Source organism: Hemitrygon akajei, chromosome 4, assembly GCF_048418815.1.
Source record: "Hemitrygon akajei chromosome 4, sHemAka1.3, whole genome shotgun sequence".
Lineage (NCBI taxonomy): Eukaryota > Metazoa > Chordata > Chondrichthyes > Myliobatiformes > Dasyatidae > Hemitrygon > Hemitrygon akajei.
The window spans coordinates 145,423,356-145,450,057 of record NC_133127.1 but is presented as its reverse complement, the minus strand read 5'-3'; the positions used below and the strand labels follow the sequence as shown (position 1 = coordinate 145,450,057).

The 26,702-nt window shown below is 40.6% G+C and overlaps 1 protein-coding gene across 1 annotated transcript in view; it reads right to left on the bottom strand.

Moving 5' to 3' along the window:
• Positions 1-11,627, bottom strand: part of tmem182a (transmembrane protein 182a) — a 56,028-nt gene extending 44,401 nt beyond the window's left edge. Inside the window, exons 1-2 of the mRNA XM_073043521.1 lie at positions 11,331-11,627; positions 8,621-8,738 (exon numbers count right to left, since the gene is read on the bottom strand). Coding sequence (XP_072899622.1) covers positions 8,621-8,738; positions 11,331-11,480 — 268 coding nt within the window. The 5' untranslated portion in view covers positions 11,481-11,627. The remainder of the gene's footprint in view (positions 1-8,620; positions 8,739-11,330) is intronic.
• Positions 11,628-26,702: the final 15,075 nt, after the last annotated feature.

The following is a 26,702-nucleotide window of genomic DNA, read 5'->3' as shown; positions in this document are numbered from 1 at the left end:
GGTATATTCAGAACGTGGACTTGAGAAACTTGAAATGTAGACTAGAGATACTCAAAATGTGGACTTAGAACATGTACTTGAGAAACTCTGAATATAGACTAGAGACACTTGGAATGCAAAGTTGAAAAACTCGGAATGTGGACTTCAGAATAGATGACATTCTCACCCAACCCAACCAATATCAAAACGCTGTAGTTCAGCCTCTGATGGGTCCACTAATTGATGGGGTCCTTCTGTCATGATGTGCACTGAGATGATCAGAAACCAAATCCAGAGGAAAGACAGACTCCAAAGTATAGATGGCCAAGCAACACTGCCAGATGTAACATTCTCAAAACTAAGATACCTCAATTAGTGGTAATCAAGTATCTGTTTAAATAATACAAGTAGCACAGAATCCCCAAGCTTTTCAAAAAACCTTAACAAATTTAAACAAAAGCACCAGTAGACTACATTACAAAGAGTATGCAACTCAAGAAAAAAACAAAGTACTTGAATTGATTAATGACTCTTATTAAACAACAATTAACCAATTCAGGTGTTCTAAAAATATCAGATCCCAATGCTGTCTAGCTCCCTGCACAAGCCCAATGAGCTCAGCACAATCCTAGGACACTGTGGTGCTACTTAACCTCAGACCTTCTTGCTGGGCAGATCACAGACCCAACACCAATCTCTCAAAACAGAGACTCATTTCTGAGCTCCATCATGACAAGAAATTTTCAGCTGGACAAAGGAAATGATTCAAGGATGTTCACAAAGGGTCCTTAGAGTAATATTCACAAAGGCTCCTTGGAATCCGTGGACTATGACTGCTCGAAATATAAAAGAAATTTACAAGGTGGCAGTAGCAAATGGACTAAACTTCTGTTAACAAACAGAAGTCTGGTGCAAACTGTGGAAAGGACACAGCAATTCCCAAACTACCTACACTTCTACCCTATGAAATACCCCTGCTCCATTTGTGCAAAGTTTATAGTTACCAAATCAAAACCTATAGAAATGAATTGGGAGCGAATCATCCCAAGGGTCTGTCTAAACAAAAAGATCTGATCAAGAATGGCCAAGTAAAGTTCACTGCATGCAACTGAGCTATGCTAATGCAAGGACAGCAAGGATCCTCTATGATCCTTAAGCCAGCTTTGGCATCTTCCCTATTTTTATGGTGCAGAATATTGCTGGTGAGTCTGTAATCTACTCCATAAGGAACTTGGACTCTGATGTCCATCAAACGTTCTGCTCCTTTCTCCTCTGATTCAATGTTATTTATCACACATGCAGTACATCGAAATATTACAGTAAAATACGTTGTTTGCATTAACAACCAAACCAGCCAGGGATGTGCTGGGGTCAGCCCACAAGTGCCATCACATATTCTGGCACCAGCATAACTTTCCCACGATGCTCAGCAGAACACAGAACATAACAAAATAGAGCACAATGAGCAACAGAAGACAGCAGTCAAACAAGCCCCTTTCTCCCCTCCCACTCCACACACAGGACAGTACTCCATCTCCAGGAATGGCCTCCACTTTCCAGTCTCCTTTTTCATCTTGTGATCATGTCAAAACAGTCAATGGTGAGAAGCTCAATAATGCCATGCCATCTTCTTTTTATGTAACGGTGGGAAATTCAAAGCACTTCACAGAAGCACGGACATAACTAAAATTGACTCAAAATGTTGCATCATAAGATAACATTTAGGCACTCTGATGTGCTCCGACCCACCCTCCCTTTTCCTCTTCTTACTCCAGTAATGACTGCACGTGCTAGCGAACACTTCGAACTGGGGTTATAAGGTCCACTAAGGTCAGGATAAGAGGTTGGTCATTTACAAACAAGTAGGAGCAATTTCTTTACACAGAGGAGTAATGATTCCTTACTCCAAAGGTCTATGGACACTCAGGCTTTGAACATATTCAAAGTTGATATCCGTGGATATTTAACATTAAGGAAATCAAGAGGGAAAGTGGGGCGGCATGAATCGGTATGAAAGTGACCGACATAATCAGTACAGAGAAGATTCACTGGTTTGATTCTTAAAATGAATGGATAGATCCCCAAAGAAAAGTTGGGCAAGTTGGGCCTATACTTACTGGAATTTAGAAGAATGAGGTGAACTTATTGAAACATTTTAAGTTCTAATGTGAATTGGCAGGGTGAATACTCAAGAGGTGTTTCTTCTCAGGGGATTATCTAGAACCAAGGTAATAGTGTCACAATAAAGAATTCACCTTATTTAGGATGGAGATAAAGAGGAATTTACTAGTTCTGTGAGATACCAGCACTTCTTGCAGCACCACTGTAGGTAATAAAAATGTGAGGAAACAGTGATTTAGCCACATGATCAGACAACCTGCATCTGTTTAGATTTCAGAGTCTCAGTTTTATAGTTCCATGATGTGGTTTACTGTGAAACTCTCAACTGTGTTCTGTAGGTACACTGTAAAGTGAGACCTTGCATGCTGTTGGTGATTGCCAATGGTGAAAGTAATGAAGATGGTGACTTCAGAAAACATTCAATTGTCTATTCACCTGATATACTTCCTCAGCAAGGAGATGTGGCTGATAACAAGACTGAATGAGCCCAAGGCATAATCTTCAGAGATTTGTGCTTTGAAAGCAAATGGATTTGTTCTATATCAGTCCCCTGGGTGAAAGCCAGCCCACACATACTCTGTGCCTCAGAAAAGTCCATACAAATTGTTGCCTGCAAGTCTTTTGATGCTCTTCTTAAGCAGTCTGTTGCGAATGTTGATGATACTTATACTTAACTTTATTGTCACCAAACAGCTGAGACTAGAGCATACATTTATCACAGTGATATTTGATTCTGCACTTCGTGCTCCCTGAAGTACAAATTGAAGTAAATATAATAAAAATTTAAATTATAAATCATAATTAGAAAATAGAAAAGGAAAAGTAAGGTAGTGCAAGTCAGGTCCGGATATTTGGAAGGATGGCCCAGATCCGGGTCAGGCTCCATTCAGCAGCCTTATCGCAGTTGGAAAGAAGCTGTTCCCAAATCTGCCCATACGAATCTTCAAGCTCCTGAACCTTCTCCCGGAGGGAAGAGGGACAAAAAGTGTGTTGGCTGGGTGGGTCGTGTCCTTGCTCTGACAGCATGCGGTGTAAAGTGAGTCCAAGGATAGAAGATTGGTTTATGTGATGTGCTGGGCTATGTTCACGATCTTCTGCAGCTTCTTCCTGTCTTGGACAGGACAACTTCCATACCAGGTTGTGATGCACCCTAGAAGAATACTTTCTATGGTGCATCTATAAAAATTAGTGAGGGTTTTAGGGGACCGGCCAATTTTTTCAGCTTTCTCAGGAAGTAAAGGCGCTGGTGGGCCTTCTTGGCAGTGGACTCTGCTTGGTTAGACCAAGTCAGGTCATTTGTGATATTCACCCCGAGGAACTTAAAGCGTTTGACCTGTTCCACCTGCATACCACCAATGTAGATGGGGTCGTGCGGTCTGCTACTCCTTTAGAAGTTAACAACCAATTCCTTTGTCTTGCTGATGTTGAGGGATAGGTTATTGTCTTTGCACCATGCCACCAGGTTCTTAATTTCCTCTCTGTACTCAGACTCATCATTACCCAAGATATGGCCTACAATTGTGGTGTCATCAGCAAACTTATATATTGAGTTCAAAGGAAACTTGGCTACACAATCATGGGTGTACAGTGAGTACAGCAGGGGGCTGAGTACACAGCCTTGTGGGGCACTGGTGCTCAGAGTGATTGTAGAGGAGAGCTTGTCCCCTATTTTTACAGCCTGGGTCCTGTCTGTGAGGAAGTTGAAGATCCAGCTGTAGATCTGAGTGCTAAGACCTAGGTTCCGGAGCTTAGGAATCAGTTTATTTGGAATGATGGTATTAAAGGCAGAGCTGTAGTCAATGAAAAGGAGCCTTACATATGCGTCTTTATTCTCCAGGTGTTCTAAGGAGGAATGTAGTGCCAGAGAGATGCACTTTCGCTAAGATCTCTAATGACAGATGAAGCCGATGTAGGAACCACAGTCAGGACAGAAAGTATCTGACGAGACAGATTGTGAGAATTTCGTGAAATGATGAACTCCTTCCCTTTTTATGGCGGGCTAATGTGTGCTTCTAATTCATGGACGCATGATTCTGCTTACCATCCACAATGTTCCTCTGTTTTGAGTGGCCATGGGCTAGGGATTACCAGTAGTCACTGGAGTTGAATCTTTTCCTCTATTTAGCTGGTTCCATCTTGCCATGACAGACTACTGGCCTGCACAGCATGCGTGACTGAGCATGGTTAGATCCTCATTATGCAAAATGTTAACTTCAGAAAGGACACTGACAGTTTTTCACATCCTTCCAATGGATTTGGTGGATCTTATGGAGATAGCATTGATGGCATCTTTATAGAGCTTTGGGGTGATCGTTGTAGGTAGTCCAGGTCTCAGTAGCATTTTGAAGGGCAGGGATTACTGCTCCTTTACAGATCTTAAGTTTTATGCCACATTTGGGATCTTGAATTCCCAACGTCCATTTCCTCAGTTGGTTAAGTAAAAGAGATCATCAATGTCTGCTCTCACTGATCAGTGACCCCTGAGATATGAAAATTAGTCCATAGTTTCAACAAATTGGTCATGGTAGATTGGATGAGTATCTTTGCCTTGCTGAGTGCAAGGTCTACCCTCTGCTATGCTTCTTTACAAATAGATGAGCTGGAATCCAGCCTCCTAAGGTGTGTAAATACAAGTATTTCTTCATATCGTAGCTTGATTACTGGGGCTGGGATGAAACTGGTTTTGGAATATCAGTGCCATAAACTGAACAATGTTCTATTTGTCCCATAGAAGACTTGTTGGAGATGACACATATTTTGACTAGGAAGGCTAAAATACCCCAGCTGTTACCTGATACCTGCCCTCAGTGAGAATGGTTCTTTTCTGAATTTGTTGGTTAGAATCTTGATTTGTATTTATCACAAAGTGAATATAAAGAGACAAGTTTCTACAGGCAGCCAAGTTTGAGAAGATGTTGCCTAAAATGTGTGTTCTCAAAAATAACTCTCTGATGCATTGGGTCTGACATCTAAATGCTGTTTCTTCCTTTAAACATCTACGTGGAATGTTTCCCTTGGCAACCAGATCAAAAAGAGAGGAGGTCATGTGAAAGTAACAACCAGCAAATGATACAAAATATGCAAAAGCACCCAAAATTAGTAGAAAACACAAAGAAATACCAGACTCTCTTTTAACTAACTACCGTAAATTCTGGTGTATAAGCTGAGAATTTGGCCCTAAATTTTGGTCCTAAAATTAGCGGGTCAGCTTATACACAGGGTGCCAACTTTGGAAAAACAAATACACGGAAGACTGGTCATATTTATTGGCTGTTTTTGAGACAAATTTGTTCCACTGTCGATGCATGAATTCTTTGAATGGTTTGTTTAAGCTCACATCTCGTGGCTGGAGCACGGAGATCAAACCACCGAGGATGACTGCAATGTCCGTATTTTCAGCTTTCAGTGCTGCTTTTGTCTCACCTGACAAGTGCGCTTTGAACAAGTCCCAGACAAGTAGCGACTTTTCCTTCCTGAAACCTTCGGGATGTCGATGCCACACCTCTTTAACCCACTTCAAGCAACCCGCTTTGTCAATCCAGCAGCATTCTTGAACGTAAACAACAACACCCCGCGGGAATTTTCTGAGCGATCTTTGTTTTTTGTCCCAACACAAGATCACGTCTATTCATAAATCAGGTGCACCAACTTCGCATAGCTTTGAAATTTTCACTGACCTCACGGTGTTTTTCAGCCCATTTCAACTCTTGAACTCAAATCATTTCTCTGGTAACGACGTATCCAGACGATTGCTGGTGATTCACCCATTCTAAAACTTTTTCTTCCAGTTCCAGCCACTGGCATGTTTTCCCGCTGTTTCCAAATTTCATCTTTGGCGTTTCCCTTAGCGTGACCTCTGCCTTTCTGTCATAGGGGGACATGAGACTGGACCCAAATGCAGGACGCAGGCACTGAAGTACTAGGGGCAAGACGGGAACAGATAAACGATAGAACAAGACGTGGAGACCGTGGCGTGTGTGAGGAATGTGGCATTTAAGGTGATCCTGGGGTTCAGAGAGGATCCCAGAGTCCAGAGGAGGATCCTGAAGTCCAGAGGAGGATCTCGGAGCTCAGAGATGGTCCCGGAGCTCAGAGATGATCTTGGAGTTCAGAGTTGTCACAAGGCTAGGCTGGAGGATTGGTTCTTGGGACTAGGAATGCTGGAAGGATAGCCCCCTGGGTGGGCTGCAGAACTCCTGGGCAGGGCCCAGACCTCTCAGGCAGGACACAGGGGCCTGGGCAGGTCGCAGGGCACCTGGGCAGGTCACAGGGCACAACCCATAGGAGGCAAGGGATCAGAAGGGGCAGTGTCCCCCACCAGGCAACAGCAGTTCAGCCTGGCTTACCCAACAGAGGCAAGGGATAGGAAGGGGCAGAGTCCCCCGCCAGGCAACGGCAGTCCCGCCTGACTTACCCAACAGAGGCAAGGGATAGGAAGGGGCAGAGTCCCCCACCAGGCAACGGCAGTCCCGCCTGACTTACCCAACAGAGGCAAGGTATAGGAAGGGAGCTCAGTCCAGGGTGACTTCCAGACTCACTCACAGAACACACCAACACCAACACCAACACCAACACCAACACCAACACCAACACCAACACCAACACCAACACCAACACCAACACCAACACCAACACCAACACCCTCAGCCCCAACAACTATACTCAGTCCCAGAGTCCCTTATATACATCGTCAACCGATAGGCATCAGGTGCGCCTCCTTGAGCCCAAACAAGCAAAGATGATCCTCAGGTGTGACTATTTGAGCTCAAAGCAAACCGAGGGACGGTCAGAGGACGCGGAGTCTAAAGTCCATGGACCGGATCAAGAACCGGACCGCGGGCTCCAGACCAGACCATAACATCCACTCTCTCACTTGTTTCTCGTTTACACTAAACTTCTTAGCAGCCGCAGGATTATTTGTTCCTGTAGCAAAATCAACAACCTTCAGCTTGAAGCCAGCATCATATCGCATTTGTTTTAATCTTTTGTACATGGTGGTCACAAACTCAATACTGAGTACACATACTGATCCCGCCACCCCATGTTATATGTTAACGAGATTACGATGGGCGCTAAATAGTTTCACAGGGGTTACATTTCAGAGGATTCTTTACCATTTGAAACCTAATCCAAAATTTCCCTCCCTGATTTTTTATTAAGAATTCGCTTATAATGCTCATCAATGTGTAGGCCCTGTTTTCTTAGCAAGTACTGGTTCACAAAATTTCCAGGTTCCGGATCCGGCAAAGCTGAGTACCGGCATGTGAGATCTTGTGATCTTTTCTGGTTAAATCAAAAACCTCTACAAAAGGGGTCGGCTTATACAAAGGTAACATGAAAAAGTCACTTTATTAACCTTGAAAATGGGGGTCGGCTTATACTCTGGAATATACGGTAAGTTCAAAGGATGGATGCAAGATAGCAAGATGGCAGCTGGACAGTAAATGGTGACAGAAACAGTACCCAGATTTTATGAGGAAATGTTGACAAAAACTGCAGAGTTTAGCAACATCTCCTAAGTTACTGACTGTAAGATAACATCCTACACAGTTTAGTATAAGATGATCAATGACATTCTGACGCTGAGCTCTTCAAAAGATTCACTGTTGTGAAGACTCCTCATCATTTACATCACTTTCTGGTTCACAATAGCGACCAAACACAATAACTACCATCGGGTGAGAGAAAATATAATGTGCCTTTTCCAACACAGTAGACATTCAAACAGCAACATTTTAAAAAAACACCTTATAGCATGCAATTGCTTGACATTTTGGATTAAAGGTTTAATTGCTCACAAGTGACATATGCATTGAAATGCCACACTCTGTAAGGATCATTTTTACATTCAGAGAAGTTCTTCTGATCTTATTGGGTGTGAGGTAATGGGAAGTATACAAATATAGCAATGGCTTGTCCATGCTCCGACTGTAGCCTGCTTTGCAGTAATTGAAAAGCTTTTCTTTGCATTTGGTTCATCAATGTTTCAATCATTTTAATACCTTGTGGGTCTACAATTGATTTTGCTACACAATGGTGGTGCCATGGGGCGTGGCAGTTAGCATGACACTACGACAGCTCGGGGCATCGGAGATCGGAGCTCAGTTTGGTGTCTTCCGTAAGAAGGCTTGTACGTTCTTCCCATGAGTGCGTGGGTTTCCTCCGGGTGCTCCGGCTTCCTCCCACAGTCCAAAGATGTACTGGATAGTAGGCTAATTGGTCATTGTAAACTGTCCTGTGATTATGCTGGGGTTAAATAGGTGGGTTGCTCTGCTGTGCAGCTCATTGGGCTGGAAGGACCCATTCTTTGCTGTCTCTCTCAATAAATAAACTGCAAACTAATTTTGTAAGGAATTTATTTATTATTCTTGATTTAGTTTTGTCTAGATCTCAATTGGTTCCTTCAGTACTGCTGTCTCCCAACATATAGACATCAATTGTTATACGCTCTTGAGAAATACGGAGCCTTCAATTACAACTTAATAGTTTTCTCTGCCATTTCAAAGATTGTTTTACTCACTGAACCAGAACTTCCAGAAGTTATCGATCACTGCTCCATTAAACCAGCATCGCCAGAAAAATCCTTCATGATGGAAAATTCCACCAACTTCATGAGGAGAAATTATGATATCTCCCTTCTAAACACAAACAGAAAAATGTGATTGTATCAACAATTATGGACTATTCATTTATGACATATGTATGGTTCATAATTTCAAGTTTATTATATTTATATTTTCTCAAGTTTCAATTGCAATTCTAATAGACTGAATATATAAACTAGAAAAATCAATGTTAACATTTCAAAAAAAATTCAAAAGCAGTTTTGAAATGCAGCATATTCAATCAATATGCTTGAATTATGTTTTCATTATATTAACTATATTTTATATCATAAATCATATTAATTGGTGGATACAAAAATGCATTGCAATAAGTTTTTAAGTAAATTGTGTAATCCTAAATGAACCTGGTCCTGTGAAAATGAAAACTGCCGTTTTGAAAGGGCATTCATGGGAAATGATAATTTGTTTCTTTCTATAAATGTTGCACAACTTGGTGGGTATTTCAATTTTACACCATCATCTGCATTTCAATATTTCGTTTATTTTATGATATACTCTATCGATTTTTCATAATTAGCAAACGTCTCTGGATTACATGTGAATTTTGGAAAATGATTACATTCTCTGATGCAGTGTGCCTGACATCCTTCCGCACTCTACTTCCTCAACTATCTAAGAGAGGAGCACAGTAATATCGTTGATATTACAGCGCAACCGATCAACAATAGGGGTTTAATCACCACCACTGTCAATAAGTCCCAGTGACCGAGTGGATTTCCTCCCACGTTTAAAAATAATGTATGGGTTAGGGGTAGGGTCAGTAAGTTGTGGGCATGCTATGTTGGCGCCAGAAGTATGGGAACGCTTGCAGCTGCCCACAGCGCATCCTCGGGCGGTGTTGGTTGTTGACGCCAACGACCCATTTCACTGTATGGTTCAGTGTTTCGATATACATATGACAAATAAAGCTAATCTTTATGCTGGAAGATAAGTTTCCTCACAATGCTTTAGCTACTTCCTAAACCTCTATTTTGTTACATACTTAAACTTCTGCTGTGATAATATTTGCCAAACCTACCCATTTGAAAATTAGGATTCACATACTTTTTTCATTTTTAAAGAGAATCATGTAGTCCTTAGTAACATCTAAATACATACACTGTACCTTTTACATTGATTTTATGCGACTTGATACAATTCTTCCATTGTTTCCGTGGGATGTTTTTCAAACTTTAATGTAACATTGGCAAAAAAAAACAATGTTATCTACCCAAAGTTATCAATATACTGCTGAACGAAAGCTGAACAGCTGAGAACTCATTCTGGATGTTACACTTTGATGGAGCTTTAATTTTCTTCCATCTGTTTGCAGTTTTTGAGAATGCTTACCACATTATTCTCCTCCAAGACTATTCTTCCATCGTCTAGGTCAGTTCTACTGCCTCAATTGATTTTATCTGAAAGTGGCCGGAGCAACTTTCGCGTTACGCTTGGCAGCTAATTGTCCCTTTGGTTCTTTACCTTCGTAAGATCATTTTGTAGAGGCGGCTGGAACCTTTCCTTCTACCCAAGTTTTCAATATTGTTTTGTTGTCAGGGTGTTAGCCTGGTAAACATTAGTTGCAATTCCCAACCGTTAACTCAGTCGGCTCCACATTGCTTGCCTCCTCAAAGCCACTGTTCACTCGGAGCTGAACTCCCAGCACCACGACCTCCTCAAAACTTCGCCAGACCTCTGAACAACTTTTGATTAATAGACTTGGAAATGCTGTACTACATGCGGGAGGAAAACGTTAGAATGATGGAGTATGTTAAAAGGACGACACAACATCGTGGGCCGAAGGGCCTGTACTGTGCTGTATACTTACTGATCTACTTAATATTTCATAGGTGGGACTAGGGCACGGAGCGATCAACTGATGATTTTACGCTGTTTGGAGAAATGTCCATAACGCGGGAGAGAGTAAAATGTAGCAACACACATAGGAAGAAGTACATTCGACGTTTTGGGCCGAGACCCCTCGTCAGGACTCATTTTATAGAGTAAAATGCAATAAGTTTTTTGTGTGTGGGCTGAAACCATAAAGATTTCGAAAAAAGTTAATAATGAAAGTTGAATACAGTATTGGATGGTTAGCCACGCAAAATAAACTGGTTTAATTTCTGAATATATCCAGTTATTTTATACCACAGTATGAATACCGGTTTTCTGCCATACATTTGAAGACCCACGATTAGTGCTTTTATTGGATTGCTATAAAATCGTAAGAATTAACATGATGACTCTTACGCAAAGACCTCTTGAAGAAGAATACAAATCTTCTTCCACCTGCCTAAGTATGTTTCTGTTATTTAAATCTTAAAGGCGTAACAACGATATGCGTGCACATCTATGGGATGCTGAACAATTCCGTTTGAAGCCGCACCATTTACTGAACTCATTTTTTCCCGCACAACTTGGTGATTTCCTGGGCAAAATTTATTTAGTTGCCTCGAATTTTTTTTTAAAAAGATCATGAATAACTAAATGCATTGATTTAATTGTCTTTTGCTGTCGATGCTTAAACCAGGCACTAATATCCTTGCTCTCTGGAAGTTCGCATTGTTTGTCACTCCACTCGTTCTAGTTGCTGCAGGCAGCAAAGTAACGGAGATTGACACTAACCTCTGCAGTGACCGATTCCATTCTATTTTGGACTGACGGACATCTTTCAGTGGCTAGAAGCCAGTAATCCGTGCCAAAAGCCAGAAGAAAGAGTAGAACGCTGAGAGCTCCAAATATTCCAGCGAAGAACAAAGCTAAACTGAGTTTCATGGTTATCCACTTGCTTTACGCAAAATTAATAAATTCTGTCTAGTTGCCTGTAGGACGTTACCCAGGAAGATCCCTCTTTCACTCTCATTCTCCGTCTCCGTCCTCTTCAGGAATCTGATACCACACTCCTCCTCTTTGCACACGGGTGCGGTGATTCAAAAATAACCGACCTTCTTGTAACCATGAGAGGGACTAATTACCGATTCCCACGTGCTTGGAAGGGGCTGCCCACCTTTCACTTTTTATTTTATCAAAAGTAGAATTCGAGAGAATGCTGTTCCCTGAAAACCCACATCTCAGCAACGAGTTGCATTTAGCAGTTTGTGAAACAATCAACATCAACAACAGACGTGCCAAAGTGTAACTAATTACAATGGCATGACTGTTACATATCCGAACCTGTAAGCAAAATTCGGTTTTCGGTAGCATGCACTTACTGTAGGTTTGATTCTGTGTGCGAAGCTGGGGTTATAAACTGTAGAGAATACGCAAATGGGAATCGGGGGTAAAATCAACGCCTTTGCCCCATTAAGCTTGATCTGACTTTTTTATGAATTGTCCAATGATTAACAACCAGAGAAAAATTAATAACTACCAATAAAAAAATCAAGTCTGTCCTTTATTTTAATTCACCTGCGAGCCAATGATTAACAGTAACCCCTGTTTATGTCATATTTACTTCATATCCCAAATGTTCTAACAACATAAAAGGAAACTATTTGGCCCATCTGGTCTATGAAATGTTATTCTCTGGATTTTATGAAGGATAAACTTCACTTTCTCCTAACCATTGGAAAATGGGCAGATAATGGAGGGAGTTCAGATGGAAAAACTTGATAAGATATTTTATTACACCCTCTCAGAAATCCCATTATGATAGTAACCTCCCTGTTTGCTGGAGAAATTGTAGAAATCAAAATGCAATTCATTATCATATTTTTTGGGACTGCCCTGTTATCAAAGACTATTGGAGGGGGATACACAATGCCCTACAAGACATCTTTAAATGTGAAATACCCTTAGAGAGTAAGACCATATATTTTGGGTATATACCTCAAGAATGGTTGAAAAGAGATAAATATTTAATGAATATACTGTTGGTGGCTGGTAAAAAGACTCTTACTAGGAAATGGTTATCACAGGAGAGCCCAACTTTAAATGCATGGATGGAAATTACAATGGACATTTACAAAATGGAGAAGATAACAGCATCTGTTAATCATAAGCTGGAACAATTTGATTCATACTGGGAAAAATGGTTTAACTACATAATGCCTCACAGGCCTGATTTTACTCTCACAAATCAGTGAATATGTTGTAAAAAAAATCATTCCCTACTTGTGCATAGTTTTTTCCTTTTGCTTGTTTTTTCTTTCCACTCTTTTCTATAAGTGTATACTTCAGATAAATACTATGTGGAGATTTGTGACATATGATTATATGATATACATGTACAACGTCTGAAATACATCTTATGGAAATGTTTGTTTGATGATAAACTTCAATAAAAAAATAAATTACAAAAAAAGGAAAATGGGCAGATAGAACATTACTGATCCAAAATGAACAAGATAAAGCTACTTGATCTTGTGGCATATGATAAGACGTAGCAATGATAAGACATTTGAAGAAATTCAGGAGTTCATTGCACAGAAACATAGTAAAAGATGTCCAGCTACATTGGAATAAATAGACTTCATATGAAGTGTTATTTATAGAATCATAGAAATTTGCAACATGGTTAGGGGCCATTCAGTTTTGAAAGAATTATCCATTACCTGATTTTTTATCACACCTATTCCAACCGATTCCATGTTCATGCATTAATATCAAATCTGCCTCCAGAACCCCTTAAAGTAGATTGTTACTTAGAAATAGTAAGATAAACTGGAAAGAAAATCAAAGGAAAAAGAACGATGACTATTCTTTGCATTTTCTCTTAAGTTACAATACTTGGATATATGAAAAGTGAAATAATAATCAGGTTAGAGGAACAACACCTTATAACATCATACTTGTTTCAACAGCAGCAAACAAACTGCTGGAGGAGACACTTTCAGTTAGTCCTGACGAAGGGTCTCAGCCCGAAACGTCGACAGTGCTTCTCCCTATAGATGCTGCCTGGCCTGCTGTGTTTCACCAGCATTTTGTGTGTGTTGCTTGAATTACCAGCATCTGCAGATTTCCTCATGTTTGCTAATAATATTGTGATCAGTAGGAGCCAATCAGACATTAGACATTGGAGTCTCAGAAATGATGAGATTCCCTTGAAAGTTCATTTGGTTCAAGCCATTTTCAAAATCTAATTTATAAAATTTAAAACACAGTGACCTCACTATGTTGTTAACCCTCCTTCCATGTATGGCAAATATATTATCCAGAATAGATATCTAAACATGTACTAACCCTGCTCTAAACATGTACCATTGTCTCATATTTACTGCAAAGTCATTTCACAACAAAACTTTACAAATTGCTCTTATGATGAAAGATTGTTCTCTATGTAGCTGAGCAAGTAAAAGATGACTTTTAAGTCTATTCTCCATTCAGTTGTTTCTAAAAATAACTGAATTATTTGGATATGTGAACAATGAGATTAGTATGATTTCTAATTTATTGAAGTTAATCCATTGCCATTTCATTAACAGTCTTAAGCTCCACAATTGCAATGCAAACACTCTACTATGCATCATTCTACACATGCTTGTGTTAAATTTCATCTGTTTTCATGGATGTTTGTGAAGAAAAAAAATTCCAGGATGCAGAATGTGTCACAACCACAGATTTGGCAGCGCAGCAGATACGGCAATTATGCTTGTGAATATGCATGTGTCAGCTAATTATTATTTAGTTGTGATAGTATTTAACTCCATTTATTCCATCATAGTATTTGTTGAGACTTGAACACAGCAACACTTTGCTGCCTGCTTGCATTCTGCCTTGCCTGAGAAATTGGACTGTCAAGTCAACTGACCCTGAAGACCAGTGATATTCGTTTTTATTCTTAGTGGTTCTTTTCAGCTGCAGTGTAGGCTTCGTTTTCCATTTGAGAGTTTTAGTTAATGGCCTTGTTTGGCCTAGCATTTATTGTTTTCTTTTCCCTTTAACACTGTTTGCATTAAGCTCTGTGAACTATTGACCTGCTTCAGTGTCTCTCACTCCACACTTCTGCCATATCCAAACCATGTGACATATTGTATACATTTCTCTGACATTAAATGTACCTATTGAAACCTATTGTTATGCCATGCTATTTTATATTTCAAGTTTCAACGTGCTAGCTCCTCATGTCCATTGGCCTTTCCATTTTGGAATCAGTTTGTGAATTCAACATATTAATCTGAATTCCAAACAGACTGGTTCCAAGCAACTCCACTCAATTCTTCTCCAGGCTCTTATTTTTGCAACTATGAAACTCTGCCAAAGCCTTATCTGCAAAAAAAAAATCTCTCATCGTAGATGTGATAACCTCTGAGCAGCTTGATCTTTACAGGCCCAGAGCTTTAAACAGCCTAAGGATGCTGGTTCTAGTCAGGCAGCTGTGGTGCAGTCGGCCAGATCTCCTCATGAAGCTTCCCACTCAGAAACAATAGTTTCCTTTCAGTCTTCCATGTGTGATTTTGAATTTAAATTAATTGATTGTGTTTCATTTTCCTTCACACATATATAATTTCTTCCTGCTCCGATTTTACAAATTCTAAAGCCATTCTGTCTTTTCCTATGTCCTCTCCAACTTAATCTTTCTTTAAGTAGTGTTTACATCTTTGAGAGAGGCTATACTGAAAAGCAAGTCATATGATGTTCTCACATTGAGTGTTGCCTTAGCTGTAAGTTTCTAATGTGCTATTTCTTTTAACATTTGTTTTTTCTCTTCTTCTTAATTTATCAATTAAAAGCATGAGGTCATCCAGTGCTATTGATTGTGATATTGTGCACACCCAGTAATTTGATCTACACGGCATTTTGCAGGTTAGTTCTTTTCCTAGCAGCTGGTTTGTCTTTTCCACATTGCTTAAATACATACGTCTGTACTTGTAGTCTGTACTTGAATAGTTCAAAGTAAGTAAGAAACAGAGAGATCACTAATGTATTAATCATTTTACATTGCAATCCTTTATGTTGAAAGGTTGAGCAAGCTAGGTCTTTTCTCTTTGCAGTGAAGGGGGATGAGAGCTGACTTGATATAGATGTATAAGCTTATGAGAGGCATAAATAGAACAGAACGCCAGCGCCTTTCTCCCAGGGCAGCAATGGCCAATGTCAGAGGATATCCATTTCAGGTGAGTGGATGAATGCTCAGAGAAAATGTCAGAGATAGGCATTTTATACAGAGAGTGGTGGGCACAGCCAGGGATAGTTGTAGAGGCGGATACAATTGAGACATTTAAGAGACTCTTAGATAGACACACGGATGTAAGATAAATGGAGGGATATGGGTTGTGGAGGAGTAAAGGGTTGGATTGATTGTGGAATAGGTCAGCATAACATCATGGATCAGAGGGTCTGTACTGCCCTGTTCCAAACCATAGTCTGTTTTCTTATATTATACCAATTGTTAAATCCACCTTTTTCTTTAAAAATCAAGAAGATATAAAATATTAACCATTATCCTCAAAGGTCCCTTCTATGCCAATTTATTAGTTACAAATATGGCTTATTTTATATTAGCTAGTTTTAATATAATAGTGTTATTAGAAAATAGATGTTTGACCAAATTCATGTAAGCTCTAGACTCTCTGTTGCAATATATATTAGAGTCAATGTATTGATGTACTGTGAAAGTATTGATCCTTACAAACAATTATTAATGTCTTATATAAAATAATGATTTTAATCCTTCCTTTTGATTGAAGATGAACTTAAAATAGAGTTAGTTTTATGTCCACATATTTGAAAAAGAATTCAATGTGTGCTATGATTTCCTGAGTATGTCCAAAAGAAAAACATTTTCTTCATGCTAACATAGCAAATTATCAATTCCACAGTCTCTATCTTCAGTTCTTAAACTCCAACTCTAACTGATAATAGTATTTCAACTAATAAAGTAAATTGCTTGCAGATAACCTGCAAACTGAGATTCAAAATGTATGATTATAAAGAATAAGAATGTGCAACAATGTAGAGATGTGTAAAAAAAAAGAAGGAAGCAAGAAGAAAGCTTAACTGTTCCTAATATAGAAACAAGGGCATATAAATTAAGTGGCTTCAGATGTTCATTTTAATCATTATTCAAGCATTCTAACCATTCTATTGGTATGTAATGACCTCCATATGGTCCTTCTAGTATCTCAAAATGTTCAACTTCCCAATAAAACAAAGATCTGCCACCAAATTGTAACAACAATGGAAAGCATCAGTCAGAATTAGGTTCAATATCACTGGCAGAGGTCATGAAGTTTGTTGTTTTGCAGCAGCAGGACATTGCAATACATAATAATAAAAACTATATCTACAAAATTAAATACGTAGTGCAAAATGAGAGGGGTCATGTTCATGGGTTCAAATTTATAGATGGGATTTGAGCTGTGCCTAGCCAGGCAATCATGGGTGTGGAAGGAGTAGAGCAGTGAACCAAGCACACATACTTGAGGTGTGTCAGTGTAAATTGTCAGCAAGGATGAGACTTTATTTCCAATCTGCACAGAATGTGATCTCCCAGTGAGGAAGTCAAGGATCCATTTGCAAAGTGTAGTATAGATCTCTAGGTTTTTGAGCTTGTTGATAAGAACCAAGACTATGATTATGTTGAAAGCTAAGCTGTAGTCAATAAACATCAGCATAACGTAGGCATTATTATTGTCCAGGTGATCTAAAGCTGAGTGGAGAGCCAATGAGAAGTAAATTTCCATCTGCAATTTAGCCATCTTCACTTCTCATGATTTTATAATAGTAGATTTTCTTAATTTTTGTAGACTTCAGAAATATATTAGGGCACCTGTTGGTTTAATGCAAGTCTCACACTTTAATATTTATATGTCAAGACATTAAGTTGAGAAATAAAATGTTTCTGTGACATTGCTGAGTTCTACCGACACGGGCCGCATGACTCTGCTGTCTAATAGAAATCACAGTATGAACACAAAATGGATACAGAGAGAAAGCAAGCCCACGTTTATTGTTGTACCCAACTTCCCACCCCACTTTTATTCAAGAAACTGTGAAAAATGGTTAACATACCCATTAATTAACAGCAATTAATTTACTCAAAACCAGTTTTCAGAGTCTTTGATTTCCTTTGAGTGATTATCAGTCTGACCAGGAAACTGCCATTCCCTGTTCATACAAGTCTACAAGTGCTTTCTGAAAATATTTACTTGCAAATGACTCTGACAGCAAAGCAGTCCTTTGTTGCATAGTGAAAGATTAGTCGCCCTCCACATCTGCTGTTATCAGCTGATACTAACGTTTCCTTTGCATATAGGCTTATTCAGCAATATTCAAGTTTATTGTCATCTGACTGTACGTATATTGCAACTAGTTTTCCTCCTGACTACTGTGTACCCAAATACATATATCACACACAGCACGTAAAAAATAAATGTCAAGAAAATAGAATTGAAAATGCATATGAAATGCACAGCACAGGTAAACAGTACAGTAAACAGCTCACTGTCCTAGTGATGAGACCTTGGTGGTGACAGGGTATTCACAGCCAGAATAGCAGTCCTAATCCTGATGTTCCCATACCTTCCTCCTGATGGTAGTGCGTCAAAGAGATTGTGGGTTGGATGGCAGGGATCCTCAATAATGCTTTGGGCTCTTCATATACAATGTTCCCAGTAAATATCACAAATCAGGAGGAGGGACACTGTGGTGATTCTCTTGAAGGTTTTTATTATCTGTGGGGTCTTGCCTTAGAGCTTCTGCAACACACAATGCACCCGGACAGGACACTCGATGGAACTCCTGTAGAAAGTTGTTAGAATAGGCATGGGGAGCCTTGCATGTATCAGTCTCCTCAGAAAGTGTAAACAGCACTGTGTCTTCTTGAATAATGAGGTGGTGATGTGGTCCAGGTTAGATCATCTGTTATGTGCACACCAAGGAACTTTGTACTCTTCGCTCTCTCCACAGCAGAGCCACTGACATGCAATGGAGAGTGATCAACCCGCACCTGTCCTACTGTGTGTTGCAGAATGATTTGTCTTGCGGTATCACTCGATCGTGCCTCCCTGGCTCTGTTGTTATTCCTATGTGTAACCTTTTGTTTCTGTCTCTTCATAGGGAGTCTGCCTACCTCTGCTCCTGGGGTTGAGTTGTAGCCAGCACTTAACATGTCAGAGTCTGCCGTTCCACCACACCTCGGGTGAGTCAGTACCAGCTATCACTGTGACAGAGAGAGTCTGCTTTCCTCCGCACTTGGGTCCAGTCCGGCAAGAGTGCTCTGTGACAGATGGACTTCCCTGTCTATTGGACTCAGTGGAAGTACTACAGTGGCTTGGACATTGGTTAGCTGGAGGCTAGGATGCATTCTTCACTCAGTTCATGTCCCAAAGGCTTTGTTCCAAGGGCTTCCCGAAGGCATTGTTCCAAGCTTCTCCAGTACATTCACAACTTTTTCTGAGGTTCTCTAGGTCGACAAGGTTGGTAGGATCTCCCATGTTATATGCCAAGTTTCCAAGCTGTGTGCTGAAATCAATGTTTCTGAGCTGTAGTGCAAATATTCCCAAATTTATGCACACTGTTCCCGAGTTATACGCATGCAGTTCCTGGTTTTTCCAGCCCAGTCTATTCTGGGTTTTCCAGTCCTCTCTCTAGTTCTCCAGGGCTCCCTGGGCCATCGGGTGTCGACCTTAGGGAGGAAGGTACTGTCATGACTCTGCAGCTTGCCGTAGAACTTTGGGCTTCTGTGTTTCTATAGCACCTGTCTTTATTAATTGTTACAGACATTAAGTCCAGGAGCTTTCTGTTTGGTCCTGTCAGGGAGAATTGTGACCAGCACATTTCCCAGACTCTATGATTATTTAAAGGGGACTCTCGTTGTGCTCTGGACACGGAGTCCTACAGTGTGTTGGAGAATGTCTCACAGTATTGCATCTGTTGTGCCTCTGATGCTCTCTTGTTATTCTTGTGTCAAATCTCTTGCTTCTGTCTCTTCACAGGGAGTCTGTTGTCCTCTGTTTATGGAGTCTAGTCATTGCCAGTGCTTACCGTGACAGAATCTGTTGTTCTGCCACACCTGGGTTGAGCTGATACCAGCTACCCCTGTGACAGAGAGAGTCTGCTTTCCTCCGCACTTGGGTCCAATCCAGTGAGTGCATACCGTGACAGCACCTTCCCGATATCCACAATCATCTCTTTTGTCTTGTCCCTATTGAGACACTGGGTGTTGTTCTCACGTCATTTCATAGGCCTCTCTACCTCCTCTCTGAACGCTGGCACATCATTGTCGATGAGGCCAGCCACTGTCGTACTATCAGCAAACTTGATGGTGTGGTATGAGCTGGTACTGGCAGTGCATTTGTGAGTAGACAGCATTAACAGCAGCAGGCTGAGCATACAGCCCTGAGGGGGCATCAGTGCTCAGCGTGATGGAGCTTGAGATGTCGCTGCCAACTCAGACTGACTGAGATCTTTTCATCAACAAGTCCAAGATCCAGTTACAGAGAGGGATGTTGAGTCCCAGTGAGGACAGTTTACTTACCAGCCTCTGAAGGATGATCATGTTAAACACCGAGCTGAAGTCGACGAACAACATCCTGGCTTATGAACTATCGTTTTGTAGGTGGGACAGGACAAGGTGGAGCGCCAAGGCAACGGCATCATACACGGACCAGTTTGAGTGGTAGGCAAACTAGAAAGGGTCTGATGTAGTTGAAATGTGGGATTTTATATCGTCCATTACCAGCTGCTCAAAGCACTTCACGATTTTTAAGGTCAGCGCCATTGGTCAGTAATAGATTAGACCAGTTGCTACCCTTGGGCACAGAATGATAGGGGCTGCCTTGAAGCCGGTAGGGACAGTGGGCTGTTGCAAAGAGATGTCCATTAAGACCTCTGTTAACTGGACCACACAATTCCTTAGTCCCTGACCAGGTATGTTTCCAATCCTGCAGCTGTGAAAGGGTTTACCCCGGTCAGTAGTCTCCTCACCTCGGCTACAACCAGACGGATGCCAGTTCTTCAGGCGGAGAGGGGCCGTCTTCAATGGCACATTCCCACCGCTGCTTTCCTCCAGGTACTGTAGGTTCGCCCGCAATCCAGAGATGTACTGGTTGGTTTGTTGTAAATTATCCCTTGATTAGGCTGGGGTAAATTGGGGGTTGCTGAGTGGTATGGTTTGAAGGGCCTATTCCATGCTGTATCCCCCAAAAATAAATATCATTCATTGCATCACTTCATGCATGGAAGGATTTTAGCCTATCAGGAAGGGAGGTGTCGCTGTCATTGACACGCGGGGTGTACCTGTTTTCTGTCATGGTTTGTACACCTTGCGACATGCAGCACGTGTCTCTGGTGTCACAAAAGTGCCTGTGAATTTTCTCATTTTGCCTTCCTGATGCTATGGGAGAGTTGCCAACCTTGGAGTCATCTTATCTCCCCATCTGAAAGCAGCTCCCAATCCCTAAGCAGTGCATGAATCTCCACAGTCAGCCATAGTTTCTGATTTGCCTTGGCAGTGTAGTGTTAGATCATGTTAATATCGCTGATGCACTTTCCTATGTAGCCAGTCACCCATCCCACATATCCATCATGTTGACGTGGTGTTCGGAGGTAGCTGCCTCCCTGAATATGTTCCAGTTCGTGCTTTTGAAACAGTCCTGCAGTGCTGAGTTCGCAACTCCTGGCCAGGTCCTGTAAACTAGTTTGACTCTTTTAACCAGCGATCTGTATGAAGAGATTGGTAAAATGGAGATATGGTCTGATTATCTGAGGTGGGGGCATGGGACAGCATTGTAGGTTCCACAAATGTTGGTATCGACCAAGTCTGATATATTCTCTCCTCTGGTTGCAAAGTTGGCATGCTGGTAGAACTTTGGCCAGACTGTTTTTAAGTTGACATGATTGAAATCACCAGCAACAATAAAGAAACCATCAGGGTGAATGAATTGGAGGTCATAGATAGTACCATAGCAACGATGTAAATAAGGTTGAAAGAATAGAGAAAATTTACAAGGATGTTGTCAGGACTGGTGGACCTGAGTTATAAGGAAAGATTGAATAATTTTGGACTTCATTCTTTAGAATGTAGAAAATTTAATAGAAATATACAAAATTATGAGATGTATAGATAGGGTAAATGCAATCAGGTTTTTTCAACTGAGGTTGGGTGGGACTACTACCAGAGGTAATGGGTTTAGGGGAACATGAGGGGAAACTTCTTCACTCAGAGGGTCATGGGAGTGTGGTGCAAACTACCAGTTGAAGTAGTGCATGCAAGCTCGATTTCTATCTTTAAAAGAAGTTTGGATAGGTATGGTACATGAATGGTAGGGTATGGAGAGCAATGGTCCAGGTGCAGATCAATGGGAGAAGGCAGTTTCAATGTTCAGCATAAACTCAATGGACCAAAAGGCCTCTGTGCTGTACTTTACTATGACTCCATGACTCTACGGAGTGTGCAGAGCTACACAACAGGCCGCAAATTTAGTCATCCATCATTGTAGCAAACGATGAAGGCAGGCCAACGTTAATGGAAGGACAGACTGACTCATCTTGATATATTCCTGGAAAGTTGTAACATGAAGACCGCTCCCACCCACTTCTACTTCTCCAACCCGTGTGCCGGCTTCTTCTCCTCTGACACGTCCATTGGCTCCTTCGATGCCCCGGCAGCTGCTGTGAACAATGAACGGCTCACTGATGTGGTACATCTGCTGTACCCATAGTTCTTGGAGTCTGATATAGTCTTACGGTCATAAAAAAACACATTTTAAAAAGACAAGTGCACCTTTGCTTGGCCCCTGAGCAGCTGCTGCTCCACCATCTTACCGGAAGATTGTCAATAGATTGTTTTGTCAATAGATTGCTTTGGAAGGCCAGTAAAGAGTGAATTGCTGTAACCTAGTCTATTTGATATAAAGGCGTGAATTACATTTTCAGTATCATTATGTGACAGAAGTGGATGTGCCTTTGCAATACCTGTTAAGAAAAAAATATTGCTCTGGTCAATTGCTTTATGTGGGATTTAAAATTCACATCTGAATCAAGGATAATGCCCAAGCTTGTAACTTACAGGAGGAGCCAAGTTCCCAAGTTTATACAGAAGTTTATCTCTTTGGCTTTAGGACCAGCTATTTCAGTTTCATCTTCATTTAGTTTTAGGAAACTGTTGCTCATCCATTTGTTTATTTCAGCCATACCAGAGTCAGAGAAGATAGGGTGTTATCATCACCAGGTTCAACTGAGATATACAATTGTGTGTTATCTGCATAACTGTGGAAATCAAGTTAATACTCTTTAATGACATCTTCTAAAGGAATAGAAGAAGAGTAGGTGGCCAAGACAACTTTTGTGAGCAACGCCAAAAGGTATATTGTCTCTCTTAGGAAAATAATCTACAAAAGAGAGAAAAAAAATTATCTCTAAGATGTATGAGTGATACCAATTAAGGGCACGACCAGATAAGCCAACCCAGTTCTCAAAGCAATCTAGGAGAATGTTGTAGTCAATTGCGTAGAGAACAGCATTTAGATCTAGGGGAATTAGAACTGAGGATCTGTTGGCATTAGTGCTGAGTCTAAGGTCATTGACAGTTTTGGTAAGGGCAGTCTCCGTGCTGTGGTTTGCTCTAAAACCTGACTGAGACTTTTCTAGAACATTATTCTCATTCAGGAAGTTGTTAGGTTGGTTGAAAGTGACTTCCTCAAGAATCCTGTCCCGGAAGGAAAATTTGATATAGGTCTGTAGTTAGATAATGCCTCAATATCAAGGTTTGGCTTTTTAACTGGGGGTTTGATAGCCACAATTTTGAAGGTACTGGGAAAAACTCCAGATTCAATGGATATAGAACATAGAAAATCTACAGCATGGCCTACAATGTTGTGCCAGCCATGTAAGCTACTCTAGAAGGTGCCTAGAATTTCCCTACCGCATAGGCCTCTTTTTTTCAAAACTCCATGTACCCATCTAAGAGTCTCTTAAAAGACCCTATTGTATCCGCCTCTACTACCTTCGCTGTCAATGCATTCCATGCACCCACCACTCTTCGTGTGAAAAACTTATCTCTGATATGTCAAAATTGAAAGCACTATTCAAAGAGTCCTTCAAAAGTCTGGTAGGGACAGGGTCGAGACAGCACATTGATGGTTTACTCTTGTTTCAATCTTATAGAGTTCTGAATTGGAAATACTTGTAAATTTTGATATGGTTGCCATCATTTTATCAACCATATCTTTGATACAGAAGACAAAAAATCAATGGACCCAGCACCAATCACTGCGGCACTCCACTAGTCACCGGCATCTAGTCAGAGACACAGTCATTTATTGCCACTCTCTGGCTTCTTCCACAAAGCCACTGTCTAATCTAATTTACTACATCTTCTTGAATGCCAAGCGAATGAATCTTCTTGACAAACCTCGCATACATTTCTTTACTCCATAAGTACCTGATTTGTTCCTACCTGTCTATACCTGCTATACACCTCTTTTGTTTTCTTAACCAGTTCCACAAAATTGCTTGAAAAACCAAGATTCCCAAAACCTGTTATCTTTACCTTTTATTATAACACGCACATACAAGCTTTATATTCTCAAAAGTTCACTTTTAAGGTTCTCCCACTTAACAACTACACTTTTGCCAGAAAACAGCCTGCTCCAATCCACACTTGCCAGTTTCTTTCTGGTCCAATCAAAATTGGCCTCTCTCCAATTTAGAATCTCGGCCTACAGGCCAGACCTTTCTTTTTCCAAATTTACTTTGAAACTAATGATCATTAGATGCAAAGTGTTCCCCTACACAAACTTCTGTCACCTGCCCTGCCTCATTCCATTAGTCATAATGTTTGGAAAGAGCTGGTCTCGAGACTAGCTTTTCAGTTTGATTTTTTTTTTATCAACAGTATCTGGCAAAATTTACAAGAACAAGCTCCTTGGCTTATTGGCTAGCTCGAGCAGAATCAATTTGCATGTTAATCTAAAGTCTGCTTGAAGTCCACCATTTCTGCTGTAGCACAGAATCTCAATTCCTTATTAAACACACACACACACACGCACACACGCACACACCCTATAAGGTGAGAAAGGTTAGTTTATTGTCATTAACCCCAGGGCAATGAAATTCTTTTTCTCACATGAAACTCACAGAGTAAACAGTATGCAAAGTAGTAATAAATACAATAAATACACCAAGTGGCACAAGAACTAGTAAACTAGTACAAACTGAAGGAGTGAAAAAAGAAATGCTAAGGTGATAATAACAGAGAATGTTGAATTACAGGTTTGAGACTCTCCCCTCGAGAGGGAAGTGGATGTGAAAAAGGTGATTGGTTGATAAGTCTGATAAGCGTGGAAAGAAGCTATTTGAAAGTCTAATTATCCAACATTTCAAACTTCTGTATCTACTAGAAGGTAGGAGAAAGAAAAGGAATGTTCAGGCTGTCAGGTATCCTTGACAATATGGTTATGCTTCCTGGTACAACATGCCATAAAGATGGACTAGATGGTGGAACGATGTGATATCTATGCTGGACTGAGTTGTGTTTACCACTCTTTCCAGGCTACAATGGGATATGGCATAAGGCACATCTGCAGTAGTTCAAGCTGAACCTTCTCAAATACCTAAGAAAATACATACACTGATATACTTTCTTGCTCTCCACATCTTTGATTACATAGAGAGGGCTGAATTCACCCCATCATTCCTTCCCTCCTCTAACAACCCCTCCCCATATCTGTAAGCAGGTTAACAATGAGTTCCTTCGTCTTTCTTTCATCTTTCAAATGCTAGGTTGTTGTTCTGACAGCATGATACAATATTTGATATCTCTTTCCTGTACTCCATCTCATCATTGTTTTTCTTGAACCATCCAATAACAACAACATCATCGGTGAACTTCAAGATCAAGGTTAGCACTCTATATGGCCAAGGGGTCATGTATGTACAGAGAGCAGAGCGAGGGAATGAGCAAGCCACCCTGAGAAGCATCAGTGCTGAGGGCCAGGGTAGATGAAATTATAATCAATTTGAACCAATTAAAGTTTATTGATTAGGAAGTCCAGAAGTCAGTTTCAGATTGGAATTTCTAAGGACAACGTCCATAAGTTTAGTGATGAGCTTGTTAGGTATATGGTGTTGAATAACATCCTGGCAATATCACATCTTATTCTCCAGGTAGTTCAGAGCTGTAAGTATTGCAAGGAAGCTTGTGGTGTCCTCAGTAGATCCATTTTTCATGGAGGCATATTGAAGGAGATTTGGATTGTCCAGTCAAACAGCAACTATGGACGAAGAAACAAAATCAGCGTTTTAATTTATTGACACGTCAGGAGAACCAAATTCCTGAATTTTGAATTCTGAATAAATATCCAAACAATGAAACATTAATGTGCTGGTTGATTCGAATTTCCATTGAAATTGATTTGCCGCTTATTTCAGCCTTGGATCTGCTGGATCTCCAAATGTCACCCTTGCTTTAGCAACTGAAGTTTTTACTTGCAGTATCAGCTGACCACTGTGACCAACACGCACAAAATGCTGAAGGAACTTAGCAGGTCAGACAGCATCCATGCAGGGCAATAAACTGCCGGACATTTCGGGCCGAAACTCTTCATCAGAGTACAAAGCTGTGTTGTGTTAATGCGACAGCAACTGGAGGACCCGGCAGCAGCCGCCCCCGATGAACGCGCAAATGAGATACTAACCCGACTGAATGGAGAAAAACAAATGCGGTATCTTAAAATAGGAATGTCCCAAATTTGCATTTCATTATGTTAAAATGTAGTCCCAGAATATATGAATTTTCTGGATAATACTGTTTATGGGGCGACTGAAAGTCCCCTGGGTTCTGAAAAACAGTTGTTCTGATTTCTAACATCGAACAATTTGTGCAATGTTGACAGCTGCAGTGCGTGTCAGTATAGGAACACAAATTCCGAGCAAGCTTGAAGGGTCAACTGATCTTCTGAAATGTGAGGCATTTAGAGCTATATCGTCTCCCGATGTATAACTCTATGGCGTCCGTATATTAAAGCGGCGTGTTGTAATTGTTTTGGAATAAAGAAAACGTTGTTAACGTTTAAAGTCTATAACGGCAGTAAAAGGACAGTTTGTACAAAGATA